The 11072-nt window shown below is 40.8% G+C and overlaps 1 protein-coding gene across 1 annotated transcript in view; it reads right to left on the bottom strand.

Moving 5' to 3' along the window:
* Positions 1 to 9585: 9585 nt before the first annotated feature.
* The window catches only part of LOC120058686 (multiple epidermal growth factor-like domains protein 6), a 67494-nt gene continuing 66007 nt past the window's right edge, over positions 9586 to 11072 (bottom strand). The window contains exon 33 of the mRNA XM_039007430.1: positions 9586 to 9605. Within this exon, the coding sequence (XP_038863358.1) occupies positions 9586 to 9605 (20 nt within the window). The remainder of the gene's footprint in view (positions 9606 to 11072) is intronic.

Here is an 11072-nt window from a genome sequence, read left to right as displayed (position 1 = left end):
AATGGCCAGGAGTGGAATTTGTGAAAAATATTTTTTTTAAGTGCTGATTTAGTAGCTGAATTCCTGGTGATTTTCCAGACTGATGTTTTTCTAACTATTTTGAGTACATGTTGGCTGAAATAACAACACTATAACATAGACATTTGTATCCGTAATTTATATATGACTATGACAGTGATGGTATGGTACTATGGAATTATTGCCACAATTGTAAACAAGAATTTACTGTTTTTCATAAACCCAGCTGTTGAATGGGGAGTTATTATCTCAGAGGTTTTATTGATTTTCAAGTCTGCTCTGACCATGTTCCTCTGCTGCCCTCTACTGTTGTTGTTCTGAACTACAAGTAAAGTGACAGATCAAAGGATTTATCTCAATTCATTGATACCTTGCACCCTATCTCCTCTCGCCTCTTTCTCAACAACACATAGCATTTTCAGCCTTTTTTTTGTACCATATCTTTTGCTTTATCCACTAGGTGGCAGAGGGTCATGCATTTGTACATTTGTACCATATTCTTTTATGTCACGGCCGTTTAGAAGTATTACATCCACTGCTGGCTGGTGGGCGGAGATCTCGGCGGGAATGGGCTTACTGTAATGACTGGAATAGAATAAATCAAACAGTGATGTGTTTCAATTACAATCAGCCCGCCTACGATATCTCCCCCCACAAGAGTCCTCTGATTGCATCGTCATGTGTGCTGGGACTAGACGCCAAACCATCACTTTTTTCATTATTTCAGTCCAAATACTGCTAAATAACTCATATATAGCATGGTTTATCCAGGAGAGTATCATCCCAGTATCATACCGAAAAAATGTATTGCATTCCTTTGTAAGAGCTGATAAATTACAATCTACACAATGTGCCACTGGAGTAGTACAGGATTACGCTGTACAGAACAGAATCAGTATAACTTCATTATTAAATCACTCATGAATAAATACTACATAATGTCATCTGACATAGGTACAAGAGATACCAAACACAGAAGATTTCACAGGTCCACAATTCAGATCTTTAGCCAGCTGACGTCAGCAGTATAACTGCTGTATGAGGAGAATGAATGAATGAATTATTATTGTTCTTCATAATAATTAAATGTATTGTTCTTCATCAAAAATGAAATTATTTCCACAGCTCACCAGTACATTTGAAAAGTAGCTATAACATTGTATTGTTTGTGTTTAATTAAATTATAATTTGAAACTAATTTGAGACATGCCCAAATTATGTAGATTGAAGTTGCAGTCTGTGATTGGTACATCCATTTTTTGATTTTTAAATTAATGATATATAGTAGTTGATTATTGAAGAATATAACTAAAAGCCTCATGAGCTTAGTTCAACTGTTGTACCTCATCAAAACCCCCAAATCTTGTTTAACTCCATTGGTTGTAAACAATGTAATTGTAATTGTACTTGCGAACATTAGAAAAAGTTTCAATTTAACATGGACCTCCAGGTCAAAATGCGCATCAGCCAATTAAAATCGTTGAGGTTGAGGTACTTGAACATGATAGAACGCTACACTGTATGTGGTCCCATCAGATAACCTGGCACACGTTAGCCCTGTGGTCCCATCAGATAACCTGGCACACGTTAGCCCTATGGTCCCATCAGATAACCTGGCACACGTTAGCCCTATGGTCCCATCAGATAACCTGGCACACGTTAGCCCTGTGGTCCCATCAGATAACCTGGCACACGTTAGCCCTATGGTCCCATCAGATAACCTGGCACACGTTAGCCCTATGGTCCCATCAGATAACCTGGCACACGTTAGCCCTGTGGTCCCATCAGATAACCTGGCACACGTTAGCCCTATGGTCCCATCAGATAACCTGGCACACGTTAGCCCTGTGGTCCCATCAGATAACCTGGCACACGTTAGCCCTGTGGTCCCATCAGATAACCTGGCACACGTTAGCCCTATGGTCCCATCAGATAACCTGGCACACGTTAGCCCTGTGGTCCCATCAGATAACCTGGCACACGTTAGCCCTATGGTCCCATCAGATAACCTGGCACACGTTAGCCCTGTGGTCCCATCAGATAACCTGGCACACGTTAGCCATATGGTCCCATCAGATAACCTGGCACACGTTAGTCCTATGGTCCCATCAAATAACCTGGCACACATTTGCCCTATGGTCCCATCAAATAACCTGGCACACGTTAGCCCTGTGGTCCCATCAGATAACCTGGCACACGTTAGCCCTATGGTCCCATCAAATAACCTGGCACACGTTAGTCCTATGGTCCCATCAGATAACCTGGCACACGTTAGTAGCCCTATGGTCCCATCAAATAAGCTGGCACACGTTTGCCCTATGGTCCCATCAAATAACCTGGCACACGTTAGTAACCCTATGCTAACTTCACCAGCTGACAGTGACTATTTCCTGTACCAAATTCTGCTTCATCTTATTAACAAAGATCTTAGACTTTGTAGCCACCAACCAATGGTATTTCTTAAAACAGGTCAACTTGGCCACCAGAAGGATATTTTAAACCTCCAAATTCAAGGTTTACTTTTGTTCCACTAGATCTGTAAAGTGTAGTGTCCCACTCAATATTGCATGATGCATCCTTGACAAGGCAGGCTACTAGCTACTAAATAAAAAAAAGCAAGTTTTTGCATATGACAAAATCCCATGTTTTTGCCAATCACACACATTCATGTGTTTTCACAGCAAAAAAGATGTAGGAGGATTATATAACATGTAAATGTATATTCATACAATGTAAAAAAATGTAGCTAACGCTTGTAATTATGTCAAATAGCTGTAATCTACGTCTCCTTTACCGCTATCACTAATTGGTGGTATGGTCCACAAAGAAGTTAAGTCCAGAGAAAGCAAAATACGATGGACGAGAGTTCAAATCCCCCTTGTGGCAAGGTTTTTATTTTAGGAAAAAAACGATCCACTGTTTGTCCTCGAGTCAAATAACACATAAGTGACGAAATAGACGATAATAAAAATGCATATAAAACTTTGTAGGCTTACATTTATGTGTAAATGTCCATGTAATATGACTATTAGGCCATAGCAGTGTTTGCCTTTAAGAGGACCTTCCCCAAACTGTTGCCACAACGTTGGAAGCACAGAATCGTCTAGAATGTCATTGTATGCTGTAACATTAAGATTTCCCTTCACTGGAACTAAGGGGCCTAGCCCGAACCATGAAAAACAGCCCCAGACCATTATTCCTCCTCCACCAAACTTTACAGTTGGCACTATGCATTGGGGCAGGTAGCGTTCTCCTGGCATCCGATAAACCCAGATTCATCCGTCGGACTGCCAGATGGTGAAGCGTGATTCATCACTCCAGAGAATGCATTTCCACTGCCCCAGAGTCCAAAGGCAGCGAGCTTTACACCACTCCAGCCGACGCTTGGCATTGCACATGATAATCTTAGGCTTGTGTGCGGCTGCTTGGCCATGGAAACCCATGAAGCTCCCGACAAACAGTTCCTGTGCTGACATTGCTTTCAGAGGCAGTTTGGAACTCGGTTGCAACCGAGGACAGACGATTTTTATGCACTTAAGCACTTGGAGGTTCCGTTCGGTGAGCTTGTGTGGCCTACCACTTTACGGCTGAGCCGCTGTTGCTCTTAGACATTTCCAATTCACAATAACAGCACTTATAGTTGACCAGGGCAGCTCTAGCAGGGCAGAAATGTGATGAACTGACTTTTTGGAAAGGTGGCATCCTATGACGTTGCCACGTTGAAAGCCACTGAGCTTTTCAGTAAGGCCATTCTACTGCCAATGTTTGTCTATAGAGATTGCATGGTTGTGTCCTCGATTTTATACACCTGCCAGCAACGGGTGTGGCTGAAATAGCCGAAACCACCAATTTGAAGGGGTATCCACATACTTTTGTGTAGACATATTGTATTCATTAATGGCGCCTGACGGGACGGCTGCCGTTTTATGTGCTCCAAAGCAACTATGCTGTTTTGTTCCTTTTTTCGCGTTATTAGTATCTTATTTTGTACATACAGTAATATTGCTGCTACCGTCTCTTATAACCGAAAATAACTTCTGGACATCAGAACAGCGATTACTCACCTTGAACTAGACAAAGATTTTTTCCTTTAATGAGTCCAACGCAAAGGGTATACTGCTATCTCGGGAACTGGCCCAAATCCCCGTCATTTGCGTGAAGAAAAGACTGAGATAAAGGGGGCGGCGGTCGGGCTGCCTTCTGAGAATTTGTAGGCGAGTGAGTAAACACCCTCTACCATCAGTCCTATTAGCCAACGTACAATCACTGGATAACAGAATGGATCAGCTCCGATCAAGGATATCCTACCAATGGGACATTAAAAACTGTAATATCTTGTGTTTCACAGAGTCGTGGCTGAACGATGTCATGGTCCATCGGCAAGATGGAACAGCTGCCTCTGGTAAGACAAGGGTGGCGGTCTGTGTCTATTTGTAAATAACAGCTGGTGCACAAAATCTAATATTAAGGAATTCTCTGGGATTTGCTCACCTGAAGTAGAGTATTTCATGATAAGCTGTAGACCACACAATTTACCAAGCGAGTTTTCATCTATATTTTTTGCAGCTGTCTATTTGTCCACCACAATCTGATGCTGGCAGTAAGATGAGCTGTATACTCCACACAGAGACGCGTACAATGCTCTCCCTCACCCACCATTTGGCAAATCTGACCATAACTTTATCCTCCTGATTCCTGCTTACAGGCAAAACTAAAGCAGGAAGCACCAGTGACTCACTCAATAAGGAAGTGGTCAGAGGGCGCAGATGCTAAGCTACAGGACTGTTTTACTAGCACAGACTGGAATATGTTCCGGGATTCTTCCGATGGCATTGAGGAGTACACCACATCAGTCACGAGCTTCATCAATAAGTGCATCGATGGCGTCGTCCCCACAGTGACCATACGTACATACCCCAACCAGAACCCATGGATTACAGGCAACATCTGCACTGAGCTAAAGGGCAGAGCTGCCGCTTTCAAGACATCCTGCTATGCCCTCCGACAAACCATCAAACAGACAAAGCGTCAATACAGGACTAAGATTGAGTCGTACTACACCGGCTCCGACGCTCGTCGGATGTGGCAGGGCTTGCAAACTACTACAGAGTACAAAGGGAAGCACAGCCGCGAGCTGCCCAGTGACACGAGCCTACCAGACGAGCTAAATAACTTCTATGCTCGCCTCCAGGCAAGCAACACAGAAGCACGCAAGAGAGCATCAGCTGTTCTGGACGACTGTGTGATCACTCCCTCCTTAGCCAATGTGAGTAAGGCCTTCAAACAGGTCAACATTTACAAGGCTGCATTGCCAGATGGATTACCAGGATGTGTACTCCAAGCATGCGCTGACCAACTGCCATGTGTCTTCACTGACATTTTCAACCTGTCCCTGACCGAGTCTGTAATACCAACATGTTTCAAGCAGACCACCATAGTCCCTGTGCCCAAGAACACCAAGGTAACCTGCTTAAATGACTACCGACCCGTAGCACTCACGTCTGTAGCCATGAAGTGCTTTGAAAGGCTGGTTATGGCTCACATCAAAACCATTATCCCAGAAACCCACTCCAATTTGCATACTGCCCTAACAGATCCACAGATGATGCAATCTTTATTGCACTCCACACTGCCCTTTCCCACCTGGACAAAAGAAACACATGAGAATGCTATTCATTGACTACAGCTCAGCGTTCAACACCATAGTGCCCTCAAAGCTCATCACTAAACTAAGGACCCTGGGACTAAACACCTCCCTCTGCAACTGGATCGTGTACGGCTTAAAGTGGTCCTATGGACAGAAACTCCAATCTCCGCTGTGGAGCTTTGCAGCTCCTTCAGGGTTATCTTTGGTCTCTTTGTTGCTTCTCGGATTAAAGCCTTCCTTGCCTGGTCTGTGAGTTTTGGTGGGCGGCCCTCTCTTGGCAGGTTTGTTGTGGTGCCATATTCTTTCCATTTTTTAATAATGGATTTAATGGTGCTCCGTCGGAAGTTCAAAGTTTTGGATATTTTTTTTATAACCCAACCCTGATTAGTACTTCTCCACAACTTTGTCCCTGACCTGATTGCCGAGCTCCTTGGTCTTCATAGTGTCGCTTGCTTGGTGGTGCCCCTTGCTTAGTGGGTTTGCAGACTCTGGGGCTTTTCAGAACAGATGTATATATACTGAGATCATGTGACAGATCATGTGACACTTAGATTGCACACAGGTGGACTTAGTTTAACTTCTTGTCAATATGGGGGCGCTGTTTTCACTTTGTAAAAATTCGTTCCCAAATTAAACTGCCTCGTACTCAATTCTTGCTCGTACAATATGCATATTATTATTACTATTGGATAGAAAACACTCTCTAGTTTCTAAAACCGTTTGAATTATATCTGTGAGTAAAACAGAACTCAAGTTGCAGCTAACTTCCTGTCAGGAAGTGAGAAATCTGAAATCGGGCACTCTGTTCCAGGGTCAGTTTATTAATTTGCATGTAATCTATGAGTCGACATGCACTGCATACGATTTCCCCTAGATGTCAGTAAGCAGTGAGAATTGGAATGGTGTTGCTAGGCAGATCTGAGGCCATATAAAGGGTCTTGGAACGTGGGGTGCACTCTTTTCAACGTTCGTCATGGCGCAAGACAGACCTCAGGATGGCATTCTGAAAAGCTCTCGTTATAGGCCCTAGATATATCCGGCTCTGATTTTATTCGATATAGGTGTTAAAGACATCATAATGTAGTTATTTTAAACCGAGTTATATCAGTTTATATCAGTATATTGCGATTTTCGAATATTTCTTTGTGCTGCGTTATGAAGAGTTGGGCACGTCTGGGCCACATAGCTAATGTTTGCTGCTAATTCCTAAGTTGAAGACGTCAATCTACAACCGAGCAATGATGATTCTGGACAAAGGACCACTTGCACAAGATTCTGATGGAAGCTCATCAAAAAGTAAGAACTATTTATGATGTTAATTCGTTGTTCTGTTGAAAAATGTAAAACTACTATTCCGCCATTAATTTCGGTGCGGTCTCGCTTTAACGCACGCTGTATGTCGTAGTAACGTTAATTAAAAAAATCTAACACAGCGGTTGCATTAAGAACTAATGTATCTTTCATTTGCTGTCCAACCTGTATTTTTTAGTCAAGTTTATGATTAGTTATTGATTAGATTAGGTGCCTCTCCCAAGATTTCTCCCGACATTTTGTTGGCAGCTTGGCTACTATTCTCATTGTATAACCACGATTTGTGCCGCTAAATATGCACATTTTCGAACAAACAATATATGTATTGTGTAATATGATGTTATAGGACTGTCATCTGATGAAGTTTTGAGAAGGTTAGTGAAAAATTTAATATCTTTTGCTGGTTTATTCGCTATCGCTAACGTGCATGAATCAATGCTGCTGTGTGGTTGGCTATTGTAGTAAGCTAATATAATGCTAAATTGTGTTTTCGCTGTAAAACACTTAAAGAATCTGAAATATTGGCTGGATTCACAAGATCTTTGTCTTTCATTTGCTGTACGCTGTTTATTTTTCATAAATGTTTTATGATGAGTATTTAGGTAATTCACGTTGCTCTCTGTAGTTATTCTAGTTGCTTTGGTGAGAGTTGTGATGGTGGCTGCAATGTAAAACTATGATTTATACCTGAAATATGCACATTTTTCGAACAAAACATATGCTATACAATAAATATGTTATCAGACTGTCATCTGATGAAGTTGTTTCTTGGTTAGTGACTATTTATATCTTTATTTGGTCGAATTTGTGATAGCTACCTATGCAGGAAAAAAATGGTGGGAAAAAAAAGTTGTGTCTTTTGCTATGGTGGTTAGCTAATAGAAATACATATTGTGTCTTCCCTGTAAAACATTTTAAAAATCAGAAATGATGGCTGGATTCACAAGATGTGTATCTTTCATTTGGTGTCTTGGACTTGTGATTTCATGAACATTTTATTATATGATATCCCTGTGGCTTTAGGCTAGGCTATGCTAGTCAGCTTTTTTGATGGGGGGGATCCCGGATCCGGGTTTGTGACTTGTTAGTTTTAACTAATTATGTGACTTCTGAAGGTAATTGGTTGCACCAGATCTTATTTAGGGTATTCATAGCAAAAGGGGTGAATACACATGCAAGCACCACTTTTCAATTTTTGGGGGAAACAAGTAATTTTTTCCCATTTCACTTCACCAATTTGCACTATTTTGTGTATGTCCATTACAAGAAATCCAAATAAAAATCTATTTAAATTACGGGTTGTAGTGCAACAAAATAGGAAAAACGCCAAGGGGGTTGAATACTTTAAGGCACTGTACACAGCGGTTGGAACTAAAAATCTCAAATTTGGACTCATCAGACCAAAGGACAGATTTCTACTGGTCTAATGTCCATTGCTCGTGGTTCTTAGCCCAAGTAAGTCTCTTCTTCTTATTGGTGTGCTTTAGTAGTGGTTTCTTTGCAGCAATTAGACCATGAAGGCCTGATTCACACAGTCTCCTCTGAACAGTTGATGTTGAGATGCGTCTGTTACTTTTATTTGGGTTGCAATCTGAGGTGCAGTCAATTGCCGATTTTTGAGTCTGGTAACTCTAATGAACTTATCCTCTGCAGCAGAGGTAACTCTGGGTCTTCCTTTCCTGTGGCGGTCTTCATGAGAGCCAGTTTCATTATAGCTCTTGATGGTTTTTGCGACTGCATTTGAAGAAACTTTCAAAGTTCTTGAAACTTTCCGGATTGCCTGACCTCCATGTCTTAAAGTAATGATGGACTTTCTTTCTCTTTGCTTATTTGAGCTGTTCTTGCCATAATATTGACTTGGTCATTTACTAAATAGGGCTATCTTCTGTATACCAACCCTACCTTGTTACAACACAACTGATTGGTTCAAATGCATTAAGAAGGAAAGAAATTCCACAAATGACCTTTTAAGAAGGCACACCTGTTAATTGAAATGCATTCCAGGTGACTACCTTATGAAGCTGGTTGAGAGAATGCCAAGAGTGTGCAAAGCTGTCAAGGCAAACGGTGGCTACTTTGAAGAATCTCACATTTAAAATACATTTTGATTTGTTTAACACTATTTTGGTTACTACATGATTGTATTTGTGTTATTTCATAGTTTTGATGTCTTCACTATTATTCTACAATGTAGAAAATAGTAAAAATAAAGAAAAACTCTTAAATGAGTAGGTATTGTAAAACTTTTGGCGGGTAGTGTATATATTATTTTGTATACTTCAAGGGGTCTTAAAATTCTAAATCAAATAGATAAATGATTATTGGTAATACTTTCTTAAAACAATTCCATATAGCTTTGTAGAACCCCACCCCCCTCCCCCATCTTAGACTATTAAGGATTAACACGCCCTTGCAGGATTGGACCTCTAAATAGTGGACGTTTTAAGCAAACTATTATATTAAGTATTCACTATAATCATTATTATGTGCATGTAAACATATCCATTATCCTGCCCTTTAAAGTCATTTACAGGTGACACCATTGTTTTATGGCATCAATCTGTCTTAAAATGGATATTATTTTGAAATATCTTTCAAATAATTAGCATTCAGGGAGAGATCAGGTAATCTGGTCACAATGCGGACACAGTAAACAGATAAGAGACACATTTTAATACCATGTGTAGATGCAACAAACCATGTTAATGCAAGGTGTAAAATATGCTTAAATGGCTACCTGGGCTGCGTTTAGAAAGGCAGCCAAATCAGATCTTTTTTAAATGTGTATTTTATGTAGCTCTGAAAAAGATCTGATGTGAAAAGTTATGTGTAAACGCAGCCCTGGTGAGTCAAATTGTGATTTTTTTTTTTAAGTATAAGAAGAAGAAGGCCAGCATCCCGGAGTTGCCTCTTCGCTGTTGACGTTAAGACTGGTGTTTTGCGGGTACTATTTCATGAAGCTGCCAGTTGAGGACTTGTGAGGTGTCTTTCTCAAACTTGACACTCTAATGTACTTGTCGTCCTGCTCAGTTGTGCACCGGGGCCTCCCACTCCTCTTTCTATTCTGGTTAGAGCCAGTTTACGCTGTTCTGTGAAGGGAGTAGTACACAGCATTGTACGAGATCTTCAGTTTCTTGGCAATTTCTCGCATGGAAAAGCCTTCATTTCTAAGAACAAAAATAGACTGCCGAGTTTCAGAAGAAAGTACTTTGTTTCTGGCCATTTTGAGCCCGCAGTCGAACCCACAAATGCTGATGCTCCAGATACTCAACTTGTCTAAAGAAGGCTACTTTTATTGCTTCTTTAATCAGAACAACAGTTTTCAGCTGTGCTAACATAATTGCAAAATGGTTTTCTAATGATCAATTAGCCTTTTTAAAATGATAAACTTGGATTAGCTAACACAACGTGTCATTGGAACACAAGAGTGATGGTTGCTGATAATGGGCCTCTGTACGCCTATGTAGATATTCCATGAAATATCTGCCGTTTCCAGCTACAATAGTCATTTACAACATTAACAATGTCTACATTGTATTTTGGATCAATTTGATGTTATTTTAACGGACAAAAAAACTTTGAACGGTAGTGTGTATGTATGTTTGTGTGTGTATATGGCAATCAATTCTAAGAATTCATGTTAACTTGTTGTATAGTTGTTGTAGCTCTTTTTGGAAGCCAGACAGATCACAATATGTAATGTGGAGAGCCACCAGAAGATGGTGACAGAGGCTTCTGCAGGAATGTAGAACACCTTGACTTCATATTGCATTTGACCATGCAGTTTGATCACACTGGCTGGCAATGACCAAGATGATCATTTTAATCCTTGTCCCATACCTGTATGTGCTTTAGCAAACTCTTGTGATTATTGCTCCCATACATACAGTCAGAGAGGTTTGCTAATGTACATACAGATCTGGAATCAGGCTAAGTAAATGTATAGCATCTGTAGAATAGTTGTACATGACTCCCCTCTGCTATCCCTGGCTCTATATAGGGCAGATGCAGCCTAAGGGCATTTGCGCTTAGACTGCATGAGATGATGAATATGAGCTTGAAAAGCAGTGGAATTCCTCTTTAAATACATTCTAAA

The sequence above is a fragment of the Salvelinus namaycush genome, chromosome 14 (assembly GCF_016432855.1).
Source record: "Salvelinus namaycush isolate Seneca chromosome 14, SaNama_1.0, whole genome shotgun sequence".
NCBI lineage: Eukaryota > Metazoa > Chordata > Actinopteri > Salmoniformes > Salmonidae > Salvelinus > Salvelinus namaycush.
This window is presented reverse-complemented; position numbering and strand designations above follow the sequence as displayed.